The following is an 18,092-nucleotide window of genomic DNA, read 5'->3' on the forward strand; positions in this document are numbered from 1 at the left end:
GACTGGAAGAAACACAAGCTGGAATCAAGATTGCCGGGAGAAATATCAATAACCTCAGATATGCAGATGACACCACCCTTATGGCAGAAAGTGAAGAGGAACTAAAAAGCCTCTTGATGAAAGTGAAAGAGGAGAGTGAAAAAGTTGGCTTAAAGCTCAACATTCAGAAAACGAAGATCATGGCATCTGGTCCCATCACTTCATGGGAAATAGATGGGGAAACAGTGGAAAGTGTCAGACTTTATTTTGGGGGGCTCCAAAATCACTGCAGATGGTGACTGCAGCCATGAAATTAAAAGACGCTTACTCCTTGGAAGAAAAGTTATGACCAACCTAGATAGTATATTCAAAAGCAGAGACATTACTTTGCTGACTAAGGTTCGTCTAGTCAAGGCTATGGTTTCTCCTGTGGTCATGTATGGATGTGAGATATGGACTGTGAAGAAGGCTGAGCGCCGAAGAATTGATGGTATTGAACTGTGGTGTTGGAGAAGACTCTTGAGAGTCCCTTGGACTGCAAGGAGATCCAACCAGTCCATTCTGAAGGAGATCAACCCTGGGATTTCTTTGGAATGATGCTAAAGCTGAAGCTCCAGTCTTTGGCCACCTCATGTGAAGAGCTGACTCATTGGAAAAGACTCTGATGCTGGGAGGGATTGGGGGCAGGAGGAGAAGGGGACGACCGAGGATGAGATGGCTGGATGGCATCATGGACTCGATGGACGTGAGTCTGAGTGAACTCCGGGAGATGGTGATGAACAGGGAGGCCTGGCGTGCTGCGATTCATGGGGTTGCAAAGAGTTGGACACGACTGAGCGACTGAACTGAACTGGACTAAAGGAATCTCCACACTGTTCTCCATAGTGGCTGTACTAGTTTGCATTCCCACCAACAGTGTAAGAGGGTTCCCTTTTCTCCACACCCTCTCCAGCATTTATTTATTGCTTGGATTGCAGCCAATCTGACTGGCATGAAATGGTACCTCACTGTGGTTTTGATTTGCATTTCTCTGATAATGAGTGATGTTGAGCATCTTTTCATGTGTTTGTTAGCCACCTGTATGTCTTCTTTGGAGAAATGTCTATTTAGTTCTTTGGCCCATTTTTGATTGGGTCGTTTATTTTTCTGGAATTGAGCTGCATAAGTTGCCTGTATATTTTTGAGATTAGTTGTTTGTCAGCTGCTTCATTTGCTATAGTTTCTCCCATTCTGAAGGCTGTCTTTTCACCTTGCTTATAGTTTCCTTTGTTGTGCAGAAGCTTTTAAGTTTAATTAGGTCCTATTTGTTTATTTTTGCTTTTATTTCCAATATTCTGGGAGGTGGGTCATAGAGGATTCTGCTGTGATGTATGTTGAAGAGTGTTTTGCCTATGTTCTCTTCTAGGAGTTTTATAGTTTCTGGTCTTACATTTAGATCTTTAATCCATTTTGAGTTTATTTTTGTGTATGGTGTTAGAAAATGTTCTAGGTTCATTCTTTTACAAGTGGTTGACCAGTTTTCCCAGCACCACTTGTTAAAGAGATTGTCTTTAATCCATTGTATATTCTTGCCTCCTTTGTCAAAGATAAGGTGTCCATAGGTGCATGGATATATCTCTGGGCTTTCTATTTTGTTCCATTGATCTATATTTCTGTCTTTGTGCCAGTACCATACTGTCTTGATATCTGTGGCCTTAGAGCCTGAAGTCAGGCAGGTTGATTCCTCCAGTTCCATTCTTCTTTCTCAAGATTGCTTTGGCTATTTGAGGTTTTTTGTATTTCCATACAAATTGTGAAATTATTTGTTCTAGCTCTGTGAAAATACCGTTGGTAGCTTGATAGGGATTGCATTGAATCTATAAATTGCTTTGGGTAGTATACTTATTTTCACTATACTGATTCTTCCGATCCATGAACATGGTATATTTCTCCATCTATTAGTGTCCGCTTTGATTTCTTTCACCAGTGTTTTATAGTTTTCTGTATATAGGTCTTTAGTTTCTTTAGGTAGATATATTCCTAAGTATTTTATTCTTTTCATTGTAATGCTGAATGGAATTGTTTCCTTAATTTCTTTTCTATTTTCTCATTATTAGTGTACAGGAATGCAAGGGATTTCTGTGTGTTGATTTTATATCCTGTAACTTTACTATATTCATTGATTAGCTCTAGTAATTTTCTGGTGGAGTCTTTAGGGTTTTCTATATAGAGGATCATGTCATCTGCAAACAGTGAGAGTTTTACTTCTTCTTTTCCAGTTTGGATTCCTTTTATTTCTTTTTCTGCTCTGATTGCTGTGGCCAAAACTTCCAAAACTATGTTGAATAGTAATGGTGAAAGTGGGCACTCTTGTCTTGTTCCTGACTTTAGGGGAAATGCTTTCAATTTTTCACCACTGAGGATAATGTTTGCTGTGGGTTTGTCATAGATAGCTTTTATTATGTTGAGGTATGTTCCTTCTATTCCTGCTTTCTGGAGGTTTTTTTTTTTATCATAAACAGATGTTGAATTTTGTCAAAGGCTTTCTTTGCATCTATTGAGATAATCATATGGCTTTTACTTTTCAATTTGTTAATGTGGTGAATTACATTGATTGATTTGTGGATATTGAAGAATCCTTGCATCCCTGGGATAAAGCCCATTTGGTCATGGTGTATGATTTTTTAATGTGTTGTTGGATTCTGTTGCTAGAATTTTGTTAAGGATTTTTGCATCTATGTTCATCAGTGATGTTGGCCTGTAGTTTTCTTTTTTTGTGGCATCTTTGTCAGGTTTTGGTATTAGGGTGATGGTGGCCTCATAGAATAAGTTTGGAAGTTTACCTTCCTCTGCAATTTCTGGAAGAGTTTGAGTAGGATAGGTGTTAGCTCTTCTCTAAATTTTTGGTAGAATTCAGCTGTGAAGCCGTCTGGACCTAGGCTTTCGTTTGCTGGAAGATTTCTGATTACAGTTTCAATTTCCATGCTTGTGGTGGGTCTGTTAAGATTTTCCATTTCTTCTTGGTTCAGTTTTGGAAAGTTGTACTTTTCTAAGATTCTTCACTTTAGCAACTTTTTTGATTAATTAACTCTAAGCTTCTACTGGGAAAGATAAGTTGGTTCTTTTTTTTTTTTTTAATACAAAACAAGAGATTTTATTGGGAAGGGGCACCAGGGTAGACATCAGCAGGGTAAGGAAACCCAGGAGGACTGCTCTGCCACACGGCTCACAGTCTCGGGTTTTAGGGTGATGGGGTTAGTTTCCAGGTTGTCTCTGGCCAGTTATTCTCACTCCAGGTCCCTGCTGGTGGTGGTGATGCCAAGCAGGGTCCTGTAGTGCTCTTGGAATGAAGGCCTTTTCATCCCCCATTACTTGTAGGCTAGATTCCAACCTCCACGACTTTCTCTGAGTTCCAAAGGGCAGAACAATTGCTGAACAAAGGAGAAGCCAAGGTAAGTTGCTTCTAACAAAGTAAAATTCATCTTCTACACATCTAACCCACTGCTAGGCATGAGTCAAAGGACAGGTTAAGGTTACTCTAATGGAGGCAAGTTTAGCACAACCAGTACATCAACGAAGCACCATGTTTCACTATCTTTCACCGAGTACCACAGGGAGGGTTAAGATATGTTTCTCACAGTTGCAAGGAAAATGTGATGAATGCCAGCTGAACACTTTCTGTAAACGTCTGGCAGCAGAGAGAATGCTGTGTGGGATTAATGCTAACTTCACAGGAATGGTGTTGTTCAAGATTTTGCCTAGGAAGAGGCCAAGGGAGATCAGAGCAGCCTGCTTTATTTCTGCCACCCCACCCCCCACCCCATATGTATACCCCTCTCAGTCACCTTCCCTTTCTGCCCACAGTCCCTGCCAGTGTCTCCAACAGGCAAAAAAGCAAACACACATCTGCTTCCTCTTCCTCATTCCTATGCAAATCAGAAACACAAGGGAGCAATGGAAAGAAATTAACCCTGGCCCAAACTTTTAACTCTGCGTCTGGTTCTTGTCTTATTTATCCTCTCCTGCTTGCCAACAGATAGGAGCAACTTTTTAGGAGCAGACAGACCACAGAGAAATCCCATAATTCGAAGCTTGTGTTCTGACCCACATTAGAACACATAGCCACTCCTGTCCCCCAGACCTTACTTCATAAAGACATGGAGCAAACACATAGCCACTCCTGTCCCCCAGACCTTACTTCATAAAGACATGGAGCCTCTGTGCACAATGACGGGACTCCCTCCCCAGGGAGGGAAATGCACCCCAGCAGATTTATTTATAGTCTGATATGGAAAAGCAGAATAGCTATGTATTTTATGCATTCTGTCATTATTTGATCAAAAATGGAATTCTGAGGCGAAACTAGCTTAAAATTAAAATTCATTATCTATAGCAGCCAATCTTGGTCAGAAGAGTTTATAATAATCTATTGCCTTTAATGCATAAGTGAACTAGCGAAACTCCTTGAGCCAACACTGGCAGCAGCAAAGATGAACACAAGAGAGTTCACTACACCTTGGAGAGCAGGTTTCCATGACACCCAAGGCTGAGAGGTCTTTCTCCAGCAATCACTTCATAGGAAGACATTTAGTCTTAGCCACAGTTAATCTACATGTAAACCCTTGGGTGGCATACTGAGTTTTCTTCTGCTTTTTTTCTATCATTGTACTACAGCTACAGCTTTTTCTCTAACATTGTGCTACAATGTTCAAACTCCCCAGAGGAAAGAATATTTTTGTTCTCTGGGAGTAACATAATATATGAGTATCTCCAATGGTTTATGTTATTTATTTCTGAAGAACAGGGTAGGCAGAGAAGGAAATAGGGAGTTTAAGTGAGAAGGTGGGGAGTCATTAATGAATGAAGAATCTAATGGTGAAGTAATCAACCCCCAGGGCTGACTCATCACTCGCACTAGTGGCCCACCTGCTAGAGTTGTGGGACGACTTCAGGTACTTGGCAGAGATGATATTGAGGGAGAGGATGGCGTCCACTGCAGCTTCATCTACCTCAGCCTTATTCCTGATTCGGCCTGAGAGAGACAAGAGAGAAACCAGGACATGGGGACATTTAAAAATAAAACAATAATCCATTAAGCCAAAATGAGACTGTGAGACCTCTGTGTAATTTCAGGTGCCGGAGGAGTCATTTGGTTAACTGTAGTTTCAAAGTCTAATGTGGGAATTCTCAGTCTTCCATTCTTCTCCATATTCTGTCTCCCCTTTACATCCCACATTCAGTCAAATGGGAACATTTATTCATTGTTCAAAGAGCTTCTCATATTCATCTCAACTTTTACTTCCAACATCACTGCCCTGCGCATCAGGGGAGGTCATCCCCTTCTGATCAGAGACAAGCAACAGTCATTTAACTGGTCTCCCAGCTGCTCTCATGTCTCTCCTTGTCAATCCACCCCACACTCACCTTCTATAATGTTCTTAAGCCACTGCCTTCATTATACCACTTTCTTGTTTAACATCTTACAATTCTGTTTTCAAATACTAAGACTAGGGTATGCAGCAGTGCACAGAGTTTCAAAACACGGTCTCTGGAGCAGGAGTGTCTGGGTTCAAATCTCAGCTCCGACAATAACTGTCTGTGAGGCCTGGGCATATGCTCAACCTCTTTGAGCCTCACTTTCCTCACCTGCCAAGTGGGAAAAACAAGTCCGCCCTTTAAAGATTTTTATGATCATATTATATGCTATGTTATATTATGTGAACTAACATTTTTAGAGCATTCAGGAAAGCACCTGCCATATCTCATGCTTGTTTTAAAAAAATAATAAGCTACAGGGTTACAGAAAAGCCTTAATAACTGCTGCCTCTGCTCACCACCCACTCTGGTCAGAAAGCATCTCTCTTTTTTTGTGTGTAAAAATTAATTTTGAAAAGCTTGAAAATCACTGTCCTGGATAGGACAGAGTATATAACCATCCTTCCAGAGGTCCCTAATTTGGTTTGCAGGTACCAAAGAGGTTTATGCATATAATTCAGAAGGACTAAACTGTAACAACTTTATTTTCAGGAGCCTCTAATTGAAACTGTTTTTTCCTTCTATTACAACGGGAGGGCACAAACCACAATAGACTGAGCAGTACTTATACCTTTGTCCCAGGCAGAAACCACAGACGTTTCCATATCACACTAATGTCAACTATATGACACTCATTACCACTTTGAAATGATACAAATTGGACCCTCTGCTTATTTAACACATTAATAGAGAGCTTATGTTACAAATTTGTTTATTATTTTAACAACTGTATTTCAATATTATTAGTTCCCTTAGTAATCCCAAGTACTTTATTTTCTACATTTAAAATGTAATTCTGAGGCTTCACCTCTGCCAAATGGGTCCACCTTTGCTAAAAACAGGTTCAGGCCCCTGCCTTAGCCTCTCATTCTACAGCTGATGCTGTTGGTTCAATCTTTTCCTCTCACAGGACCTCAATTCTGTCTCTCCTCTCTGGCCATAGGTTTCTAGCCATTTGCTCATTAGACATTCCTGACTCTAACTCCAAATGCTTGCAAAAACAAACAAACAAACAAACAAACAAAACCCTCCAATTTCTCTCTAATCTACTCAGAGCATCTCCTACCAGCTAACCAGTCCTCTTGGATCTTTTTTGTTGTCCGCTCTCCTAGCACAGGTCTGTTTCAGTTGTCCTCATTTGGTACTCACTCCTCAAACAGCTCTGGACACATACACATGCTGTTCCTCACTAGATCAAAAGCACAGAAGGAGCAGAGGCTTCTCTGGGGCCTTCTCAGGGCCTTTGGCACAGAACCACTCCCACAGTCCTTGAGAAAAATAATGGCAGTTGCATAACCTACGAAGGGAGCTGGGAAACAAGAGTACTTTTGAACTCAATGTCTCTTCTGATGGTCATGTTCTCCAGTGCAGTCTTCCACATACTCCCTGTTCTCCAAACAGGGACCAATTACATCTCTAAAAAAGCCTGGCTCCGTCCTCATCTGAAGAAATGTACTCACCTACCACCAGCTCACGAACATCCTTCCAGTGGAGCTCACTCCCCTTCTCATGGATGATGGTCACTGTGATCCTCCGCTGGATGCCCTAGGTAATAGAGCAGGGCTGCAATTTAGCTGGGGCCATCTCTTATTTCCTCTTGTTTGCCCTTTGTTGGAATATCTGGTGTGGTGGTGGCAAGAAGGGGAGGTATGGAGAGAGATGGGAAGTGCTGTCCACACTGTTATTCTGAACCAAGGGACACAGGTGAGGGACTGAGGAAGAGCTAGGTGCTGATACAGCTTTAAGAACAAATGCCCAGACTGTAGATCCCAGAGTGAGCCCATCTGGTTCACAAGCACTTCTGAGCACTGATTAAAACTACTTTCCATTTGCCAAAGAGGGATCCGCATTTCACGGCTGGATTTTCAGTCCACTGAAACCTTACTTCTCTGTCTCCATTAAAACCTTCCAGCTGTGAAAACAGAGTTTCTTAACATCACAGAGTGAAAATGGCATAAAACCACAGGGGAGCTGCATGCATTCTAATAACTGAATTAAACAAATTCTTTCAAAATGGCTCTTTTAATATATGTATTTATACACAAAAGCCAAGGTTTGAGAAATTTTAAGGAAAGGATAGGGCAAAGTCTCCCAATCTCCAAATTTCCTTCAAATGAAGATAAAAAGGCAGAGAAACAGAGGGCTATTTCTTATTCTAACTCTTTTTGGTGTTCCCTTCTAGGCCCTTTTTGGCTCCTTCGTTAGTACCTGGTGAAGCAAAAATGTCCCCTGACAGGGCAAGCCTGCTGTATGGTCCACCACGGCTGGGATATACCTGTAAAAAAAGAAATATGAAAGAAAGAGGTTAAATGGATGCTTGTGCTAATAACTAATTGCACCTTCACCTGCAAAGTCCTCCCTGGTCGTGCTACCCCTCAGTGGTTTCTGTTTTCCTAAACTCCGACCCCACATCCTTCTCGTCATCTGGAGTGGACATAAAATCACACAGTCATTTGCATTTAGTGAAACTTTCTCCGTATCCATGTCTCATCATCCTGACTAGACTGAAGTGTTCAAACGGCAGTAACACCTTTTGGCTCCATCCCAGCTCCCTGTCTAACAGATACTCTATAAATAATGTATTACTGCCATGGCAAGTGTCAGGAGATAAGGAAGAGATAATTTCAGACTTTTAAGAATCAGAAAGCAATTAACTCAGTGGAAACCATTTACTGTAACTTCTCTGTCATAATGCAAGTTATAACAACATTATGGATCTGTTTACAGAAAGCCAAATTCCTTAAAGTATTGTCACTACTGATGACTACTATAGGATCGATAGAGCCAAACCTCACACACAGTAGGAACTCAATAAATGTTCCCTGGAGGTAACTGTGATGGTGGTACCCAGCATGATAAGCAGAGGACCGTTAAGATTACATTTATCCCCTATCCTTTAACTGATATAGCCTCTTCTCTCTGTTTCAGGAGAGGGATCTCTTTTGTGTTTTTCAAAAGCATTTCTGAGAGAAGTATAAACAGTGATTACATTTGCCACTGAGTCTAATACAACTCAGAGTAAGCCGATGCTGATTATTTTGACTGGAGCCAAAAGTCCTTAACTGGGGGTGATTCTGCCCCCATAGGATATCTGACAATGTCTATTGTCATAACTGGAGGGGAGGGGGCTACTGGCACTTTATGGGTAGAGGCCAGGGATGCAGTTAAATACCTATAACATGTAGGACAGCCCCCAACCACAGGGAATCATCTGCCCCCAAACAGTGCAGAGGTTGAGAAACCCTGGTCTATGGAAATGTTCTGTCCCCTAAGCCCGTGAGATGTGGATATAAGTCTCTGGCCCCATTGTGCACAATATGCTTCTGACTCCGTTTGCTTGTTTGCTGATAAAACCCAGTATGTAGGTTGTCTTTCCTCGTAACAAAGTGCCAATCTCCACGCTCTTGCTAACAAGAAGTTAAATCACTCAGTAAGTATTGTTTACTGTTATAAAATGTGGAAATAAAAGAAGATGTCCTATGGAAGCTGACAGTCCTGAGTTCAAACCCCATCCTACTGCTTCCTTGGTCATATTATTTAATTTCTCTGAGCCTAGATTTTTCTCATTTGAATAAGAATATGATATGTTCTATGAGGAAATAAATGAGAAAACAGTTTTTGAAAAAGTAAATTGTAATACTGGGTAGTTCTTTGACAAACGTCTGATTCAAAGAATAAACACCGCTAAAATTCAGTTCAAAACTAGAATGTGACATTTTGTGAACCTGAAGACAAAGAGACTCAAAATTACATTTTTTAATTTTGCAAAATTGTCATATTTAAAAATATAGAAAGTTGGACTTACTCTCCCGTAGGCTCCAGTTCACTGATCTCAAACCAAACCAGAAGATCATACTTGCTCATGCTCTGGCCAAGGCTGGTTTTGCTCATGGTATTTAACTTGGTGGCTGGAACTTTTAAAAGTTTTTGGAAAACGTTAACATGTGGTCCAAGTCTACTCTGCAAAGCTACAAGTTTCTCTAATGTCAGTCTTCAAGAACACACTTGGCAAAGGCAGCAAGAATCAGGGGACAGATTTCAGTGCAAGAGACCCAGAGACACTTAACCAACTCTATGTGCACCTCTAACTTCAGGGAACAAGGAAAACAGAGGGTCAGCATCTTTCTCCCTCTCTCCCTCTTAACAAAATAGCCAATGATGAGAACACAGGTTTTGTGCAGCATAAATGTGCTCACAAAACCATTAAAAAGCCTTCCTAAGGCTCTCACGGAGAAGGCAATGGCACCCCACTCCAGTACTCTTGCCTGGAAAATCCCATGGACGGAGGGGCCTGGTAGGCTGCAGTCCATGGGGTTGCTAAGAGTCAGACACGACTGAAGCGACAGCAGCAGCAGCAGCAGCAGCAGCAGCAGCAGCAGCGGCTCTCACATTTGCAGCATGCAGAGCACATAACAACGTGGGAGAGCCAACGCTGGGGAGGGTCTTGCTGTGTGTGGTGTGTGTGGGGAGCTGCTGCTGCTAAGTCGCTTCAGTCGTGTCCAACTCTGTGTGACCCCATAGATGGCAGCCCACCAAGCTCCCCCGTCCCTGGGATTCTCCAGGCAAGAACATTGGAGTGGGTTGCCATTTCCTTCTCCAATGCATGAAAGTGAAAAGTGAAAGTGAAGTCGCTCAGTTGTGTCCGACTCTTAGCGACCCCATGAACTGCAGCCCACCAGGCTCCTCCATCCATGGGATTTTCCAGGCAAGAGTACTGGAGTGGGGTGCATTACCTTCTCCGGTGTGGGGAGCACCTGTCCTCTAACCCAGTGGTTCCTGAACCTCCTGCACATGAGCATCACCTGGGGATCTCAAAGATGGATCAGGCCATCCCGTAGCCCAATTAAAGAACAATCTCCAGGGATGGGGCTCAGTCCTCCAAGAGGTTTGACGCCCCCCTGGTGATTCCAGTGTATGGACAAGTCTGGGAACCACGGGTCTAACCTGTAGACACAGGATTCTGTAAAGGATCTGTTACCCATTTTCTTCAAATGTAAATTCCATGACCTTATCTGTACTGATGAAATACATTAACCAAAACCCTAGTACTTCCAAGAATGTCAGATTCTACAAGGTGGGCATTTTGAAACACTACATAGAAATCCTGAAATCTTGGCTATTTGAAAAGGGTTCTCTGCTCTGAATCTGGGAGCAGTGGTGTGAGAGTCTGGGGACCTGGGATCTAATCATCACTCGACCACTAACTAGCTTTGAAATCCTGCTTGAGTCACTTAACCGCTGGGAGTCTGTCTCCTCACCTCTAAGATGAAGATCATAATATTAGCTTACTATCTGAAAAGATATTGTGAGAAACCACTGATGCAATGAATCTAAAGGGGCTTTATGACTCTTGCAGCACTATGCATGACCTGTCGGCATTATTCACCCTAGCTGAATTCCAGGTGAGCTGGTGATGATGCTACTCAAGAAGGTAACCAGGGGTTACTGGTGTGCATCTAAGGGTCAGAAAGCAAAACCTGAAGCATTTTTTTTTAAAGCCATCTACTATTAAAAAGTCCTTCAAATTAATAATACCACTGCAAATAATCCAAACCAACAAACCTAAGGAGCCCCCCCCCATGATGTGAAAACGGCATAAACAGAGAAGGTGCTTCTTAAAAATCTCTCTGAAGGAAATGTGACATGACCTTGACAATGTGGTGAACTCTACACTCAGGTCAAGTAGCAAACAGAAACATCAGTGGTTCCTACACAGACAGCCAGGCTTTGGGACTGGCCCCTGAGGATGGTTCTACATCTAAGGCAGAGCTAATGTAGTTACTAACCATCTCGTTTAGGTACCCTCTCGGGCTGGCAGCTGGGAACTGGCAGAAAGAGAAAAGGCGGTGATGGGTCAGCCCCATCCTGGAAGGTGGCAATGGCGGAGGAGGCAAGCACGTTGGCATGCTCAGAAAATGTGTCCAACACATGCACATTCACATAGTCAGATATGAGAAATCGGATCAGCTCAATCTTTCTCTCATGGTCTGAAGGCAGGATGGAGGTAAGGTGCACAGAGGTGGAGAATGAGCATGGGGTGGGGGGGAATGTGGCAAGTGGGCAATGAGGAAAAAGGATGAAAATAAACAGAGAAAAGTCAAAACAAGATACATGAACATGCACAACAAATGTAACATGCAAAAAAATGCCCGCCACTGAAGTTAAAGGGGTTACACACAGAGCAGAGAGACTGAGGAGCAGGGAGTTTATCAAAATCTTCAACAAGACCAGAGTGTCGGAGTGGATAGAGCCCTAGAGTTTCTCACCAACAATTCTAGGTCCTGCTAGATACTGGAACACACGGTATGCACAGAAGTTGAGCGGGAATTTGAATATGACTTTTTACTGAAAAGTCATGCAGCATAAGAGCTGTATAGCATATAAAGAACCCAGCTGGCACTCACCTGGCTTGGATAGCGGCATGGGTGGAGGGAAGAATCGTCGAGACGGCTGGGGTGGACTGCAAAGGAAGATGAAAGTTCTTCAAGACTAAAAAGACCCCCGTGCTAATACTAATGGCACGTTTAAATCCCCTTTAGAAGCAGATCACCTGTACTTTCAACACTGGCACATTATCAGATATCAGATATATTCTCACACAGTACAACTGAGACTAAGACATTTTAATAGAAGTGCCCTTGTAAGTCTTGCCTAATGAATAAGAAAATTTTTCTGTTAACACTGACACTCTGCCATCGTCCCAGAGTCCCCATCATGGTCTCCTCCCTCATTCTGGTGTCTTCATCTCAGACACATGTTTCACAGTGACTCTATGCTCCATGCAGTTCTAGGTGGTTAGGAATAATTATACACAATTTCCACGTTATAACTTGATTACCTCAACTTTATCCTATTCAAAGTCTCTTCCTACAAGAAGATGGTACTCAAGGCCCCCTGGGCAAAACTCAATTTGCTCCTCCTACAATTAGTGACTGGGTGGCTTAGAAGAAAGATGGTGACATTTCTAAAAAGGAAACGTAGGACAATATATAAAACTGTCACTTACCTATCTTAATCCCTCAAAAGATTTCTTCCTTTCCGGCAAGTAACAGTAACAACAATATCACAACAAAAATCTTTGTTCATTTGGTCCAAACCTGTTAAGTTCCTGTCCTTGCAGGTGAAGTGGGTGCTGCTGATAATGCCCAAAGACTTCAAACACAATCGGCTTGGTTTTGATATAGTCCACAAATGATTCCGTAACCTCCACTGCAATCTAATAAGGAGTAGAGCCAAGCTCGATTAGGGAAAGATTTTTTATAGGAAAATGCACATGTCTGCATCAAACAGCACTTAGGCACTTTTGAGTACCCAGTATATGCTGGGTATTTTACTCTGCAGGCCTCTCACACCAGAAGAGATGGGCTCTTCTCTGGTTTTCCTTCTACAGCAACCTGACCAAGCTCCAGGCATTCAAGACCCTCTACCACCTACCCTAACTGACCTCCAGCCCCTCTGCGTCCTTCAGTCAGTATGAGGACTCCATCGACTGCTCCCTTCTCCTGTTCTCTCCTCCACTCTGAGGGTGGGCCCAGACGGCAGCCCTGCCCAGGAGGCCTTCCCACTTCTCTGTCCCTCTGTTTTCCTTGTACTTCAAGGCCCAGATCAAATTGCAACAACGATATGAAAACTGGGACTGCTGACTATGTGCCAGGTACAAGGCCAAGAGTGACCCACCTTTTCTTATTTACACTACAGCCTTCAGGGAGCTCTGCAACCTTCTTTTTCCATCCAACCATCCACCCTCAACAAAGAATGTAACGTGAAATTCTCTTTCCATTAGTAGAAATTCTCCCTTCTCCTATTCCCACTGTACTTCAAGAATACCTTTTGAATATCTCCATAAGTTATACTACTATTTTTATAAATTGCACATAAAATAAATATGCATTTTATTTCTCCTATCATAATTCTAAACTCTTCAGAGGCATAATCCCCTGTGATTCATCTAAGTGTCCCCCTCACCACCACACAGTGGCATCAGGCACAGTCCTTGTATACAGGAGACAATATTGATCATATACAGGCATGTATGATGTTTATACAGTTTATACAGTTAAACATAAAAAGGAAAACTGTGTTTTGTGTTTGCTCATTCCATTTTTGGAGTTGTCCTTTCTTATTTTTATCTTTCTGGCCAAGTCGCACAGCATGAGGGATCTTAGGTTCCTGGACCAGGCATCACTTCCCCTGCAGTGCAAGTGGAGTCTTACCACTAGACCACCAGGGAGTACCCCTTTTGTATTTTAGAGAGTGGACTATGGTTAGCAAGAGAATGAGACTGTTTCCTGTGCAGCTATGGAGATCTTGGATGCTAGAGTCACATTTCCCTGGGTTCAACCCCACCTCTGCCTCCTCCTAGCTTTATAACCTTGGAGAGTGACTTCAACTGCTCTGTGCTTCAGTTATCTCAACTATAACATGGGGATTATGACAGTATGTGGCATAAAAGAAAGGATTAAATCAATTAAGACAGAAAAGGAACCTCTAACAATGACTGACACAACATAAGCTCTCAGTGAATGCTAGCTCTTGTGATGAGAATGAAAACTTTTGAATGGGGTTAAGTAAATCTTTCTAGAAGAGATGGAGGGTCTGTTCTCTTACTCCACTTATGGGAGAGCTGTAAGGGGCATTAAAGGATTAATCATCGAATCAGCTGAAAGGAAACAAGATTCTGAAGCTTAGTTTAGCTACAAAAGAATTTCACAGTTTCTACATTATTTGCAACCGAACAGTGTTGTTTCTTGTGGTTTAAAGAACATATTAACTTTAACAAAACTCATATTAAACATGCTTATTTTTCTAGGACAGAAACACTAAAACAACTCACAGTTCAATGACAAAGAATTTACTGGCAGACCAACCCCCAATGCTACGCACAGGCCCACTGTCATTCAGAGAAGATGCTGGCTGCTCTGTCCACTGAAGATGAGCTCAGGGCCCTGGCTGCTCCCTCCACTGTCCACTCTCACCACAGAGCTCCCCCTGCATAGCAGCTCGGATTATCATCCTTCTTCGGCTGAGAAAGCCAAAGGGAGCCCGTACATGATGGCTGCCTTGCACCAGCTGCTTCAGGGTACCACCAACCTGTAATACATCTGGCAAAAAAAGTCCACGTGACTTACATTCTGCACATGGTAAAAGCCCAGCGGACTTCCTCTGCCGTTGTTTTTGAGGGGTTCAGTGGAGAATGCTTCATCATGCCGATGTAAAAAGCTTGAGAGAGCAAAAAAGACAAAAACCCACATTAATTTCGAATTCAGTGGTATCATCAGGATTCTCTTGGATCCCATGGAAAGAAGCATCTTAAGCAGAGTTTTTAACTGAGACAAGTTATCTGCATTGCCCTGTAGAGAACACGTTCCATATCACACAGATAGCATTTTAGGTTCTACTTCAAAACTGACTGAAAAATCAACTCACCTTACCACTTAGCTGGGGCGTCCCTGATGGCTCAGTGGTAAAGAATCTGCCTGAAGTGCAGGCAATGCAGGAGACAAGGGTTTGATCCCTGCATAGGGAAGATCCCCTGGGTAGGGAAGAAGTGAATGGCTACCCACTTCAGTATTCTTGCCTGTAGGATTCCATGGACAGAGGAGCCTGGAAACCTACAGTCCATGGGGGTGTCAAAGGGTCGGACATGACTGAAGCAACTGAGCACACACCACTTAGCTATGAAAACATATGAAGAGTGAATTCAGTGAACTCTCATTCCAATGTAGAAGGTTTTTACTGAAAATAAAAACTGAAATCATTTTGTATAGAAAAGATTTGGCAGATTGAAGCTTTTATAAGGTAGTACTAAAGCCTGTGGATGGCATACCTGCTGGGAGCCTCTCTAAGACCAGCGAGGAGTAGATTCAAATGTCACCTCTTCCAGGGAGACTTTCCTGACTCACTCAAACAGTTCTACATTCCCATAGCAACAGGGACCTATTTTTCTTCAGTAGCAATGATACCATTATTTGTAATAATGTATTTATTTGCCTGTTTCCCCAAAAGAGAGTGTGTGTCTCCCACAGGGCTTGAAATAAAGAAAATACTCCTGAAATGTTTGCTGAGTCTGGGCTATGTTTACTTATTCTCATAAATAATGAGATTTTATTGTTCTGTCTCCCTAATATTAGTCTGAAATAAAAGGAAGTGGAAAATTATAGAATACACAATTCAAAGATGTACTGCTGGACAGAAATATCCACTAGAAGGATACCCCACACTCCTATAAGAAAAAAGGGATCAACAGGGGGCAGAGAGACCAGGTCTTCCATATTACAGTTGACCCTTGAACATCACTGGTGTTCTGGGTCTGGACTGCGTGGGTCCAATTACATGTGGATTTTATCAAGAGTAAATTTTATGGTTTTGCATGATCCACAGTTGGTTGAATCTTTAGATGTGGAACTGTGGATACAAAGGAACCCTGGATATACACTTGGGTTTCAGACTTCGTGGAGGAGGGTCAATGCCCGTAACTCCTGAGTTGTTCAAGGATCAACCATAATTCTCTCAGCCTAAAGACCGTGGTGGACTTTTGCCAGGTAATCAAATCACGTACCACTGTGACACTGCATCTTTCCACACTACGCGTATTCTTGCCTATTTTCTTTCTTCTCATTTCTCCTTACCTTTCTCCCTCTCTTTTACTTTTTACTCCCTTCTTTTTTTTCCAATTTCTTCCTTTCCAGACCACACAGTGCACCTGCCAGAGGCTGCATGAGCATCAGCTGGCTTCTGCCCTACACTCCTCCAAGGCTCTCCCTGGAGCAGATACCAATATCTCGGGGTCCCACACAGGTAATACATGAGGCCACTGACTGTGCTCTACAGCTGTGTCTTCCCAATGCAGGCCAGATGAGAGTTTATAAAAACCCCAGAAAAATCTGAGTCTTCTTTCAACATGAGTCAACATGCCTTTTCCTCCAGGGCTTACACCAGGTGGAGATGATACTCTCTTTTCAGGAGACTTTGGGACAGAAGTTAATAGACCATTCTTGCCATTTCAGATGTCAGCTGACCAAGCAGGTCTTTTCCGTAAAATACGTTAGCTACTAATGGAGACTATTAGTGAAAACACATTAAATGGGCAAATCTACACTGGATGGATAATATTTCCTCAATTGTTAAGTTTTAGCAAATGACATTAGCAGCTTCCTACATAATAACCACATTTAATTGAGGACTTGGCTGACAACTACATAGAAAGGAAGCTGCATGAGGCCTCCAGAAAGGATAAGGCACACAGGGGAAAGGAAGGGCAGAAGCCTAAAGCAGCCTTTTGGTGGCACCAACAGCAAACCACGGGCTTTAGGAATGGGGCCGTTCAGACTTCCTTCTCTTATACTGTGCCCCTCTCCAAGTACTCAAAAGATATATTTATGTTGGGAGTATTAAAACTTAAGATTCTCCAAAAAATGTTTTTGGAAGTCAAAGACAAAAGTAACTAGAGCACAGAGCTCCAGAGGGTTACAGGATAGAAAATGCTTATTAAACAGATGAGAAATGAAACCTGTCACATCTTCTCTACTTACTTACTAGCTTTCTTTCAATGGATATAGAATTTTGCTGTTCTTTTTTTTTTTTTTTTTTGCTGTTCTTTAAATGACTTACATTTTGCCTTTCCCAAGCATTAAACAGGCATAATTGGCAGTTGGTTAATTCATTGATTTCAGACTTGTTTATTAACAAGACATTCTGGCATGAAGAACATTAAAAAGGCTGATGAGTGAGCTTAACTGGATCTGACCCTGTACTCCTGGAAGAGGGGGACAGTCCACAACTGAACCTCTAGCAGGATGTGTGGCCACACTCCTTCCCACTATTAACTCTGTTGCGTTCCACTGCCTGTTTCCACATCTTACTCCCAACCAGAGTAAAGAAAACATTTTATTTCAGAGTCTGGGAGTCATTTCTCTCTTGAGAGTATACAATCTGGCAAGTCTAAGAGCACTCTATAGTGCACAAAAGTCATCATCCAGGTTAATGGCTAGGAAGGAGGAGCAAGCGGGGCTTACTTGAACTGACAGAAGATGTCTGCATACTCTGGGAGGATTCCACTGGCCTGCAGCACTGTGACCCGGAAAGTGAATGCACTGCCCAGCTTTAGGTGGTTGCCGATCTCTTCAGAAAATCCCTCCATCATCATCTTACCATCCAGCAAAGTGCTTGACTTCAGATCTAAAGAGGGTCAAATGAACACAGGTACGGTTCAAGTAATGACAAAGCACCTTTCAGAGAGGAGAGTGTATTCTTCCATCACTAGTTGATAAAAGCAGTGATCATCCTTGACAATGGTCAGTGTTTTCCCCTCTTGGGAAGCACCCCCAGTCACAGCACTCTGATTACACACCCAAGTCATTCATTCGGTTGACTTCTTCTGGAGGAGTGATGACCTCAGAACTCTGACCCTGTCCTTCCACAATCCTCAGCTCCTCCAAGGACAGACCAGAACGGGTCAATGCAACTGAAGAAATGTCACTCTGAAAACAAGGCAGCATAAGTAGATGATAAGTATTATGACAACATATTTTTCCCACATTTCTTTTAAGTCTGTTTATGTGCCCCACAAATAATCGTGACTGAAAAGTTACGTGGATTAA

At 42.4% G+C, this 18,092-nt stretch overlaps 1 protein-coding gene across 14 annotated transcripts in view; it reads right to left on the reverse strand.

The window, feature by feature from the left end:
- Positions 1–18,092, reverse strand: part of KIF1B (kinesin family member 1B) — a 154,722-nt gene that overhangs the window by 22,088 nt on the left and 114,542 nt on the right. For all 14 annotated transcript variants that reach the window (XM_012187343.4, XM_004013733.5, XM_042257269.1 and 11 more), the window contains 9 exons: positions 17,843–17,972; positions 17,508–17,670; positions 14,622–14,712; positions 12,591–12,709; positions 11,898–11,953; positions 9,299–9,407; positions 7,702–7,768; positions 6,954–7,038; positions 4,885–4,990 (listed from right to left, as the gene is read on the reverse strand). In XM_012187343.4, coding sequence (XP_012042733.2) covers positions 4,885–4,990; positions 6,954–7,038; positions 7,702–7,768; positions 9,299–9,407; positions 11,898–11,953; positions 12,591–12,709; positions 14,622–14,712; positions 17,508–17,670; positions 17,843–17,972 — 926 coding nt within the window. The remainder of the gene's footprint in view (positions 1–4,884; positions 4,991–6,953; positions 7,039–7,701; positions 7,769–9,298; positions 9,408–11,897; positions 11,954–12,590; positions 12,710–14,621; positions 14,713–17,507; positions 17,671–17,842; positions 17,973–18,092) is intronic.

This window comes from Ovis aries, chromosome 12 (genome assembly GCF_016772045.2).
Source record: "Ovis aries strain OAR_USU_Benz2616 breed Rambouillet chromosome 12, ARS-UI_Ramb_v3.0, whole genome shotgun sequence".
Lineage (NCBI taxonomy): Eukaryota > Metazoa > Chordata > Mammalia > Artiodactyla > Bovidae > Ovis > Ovis aries.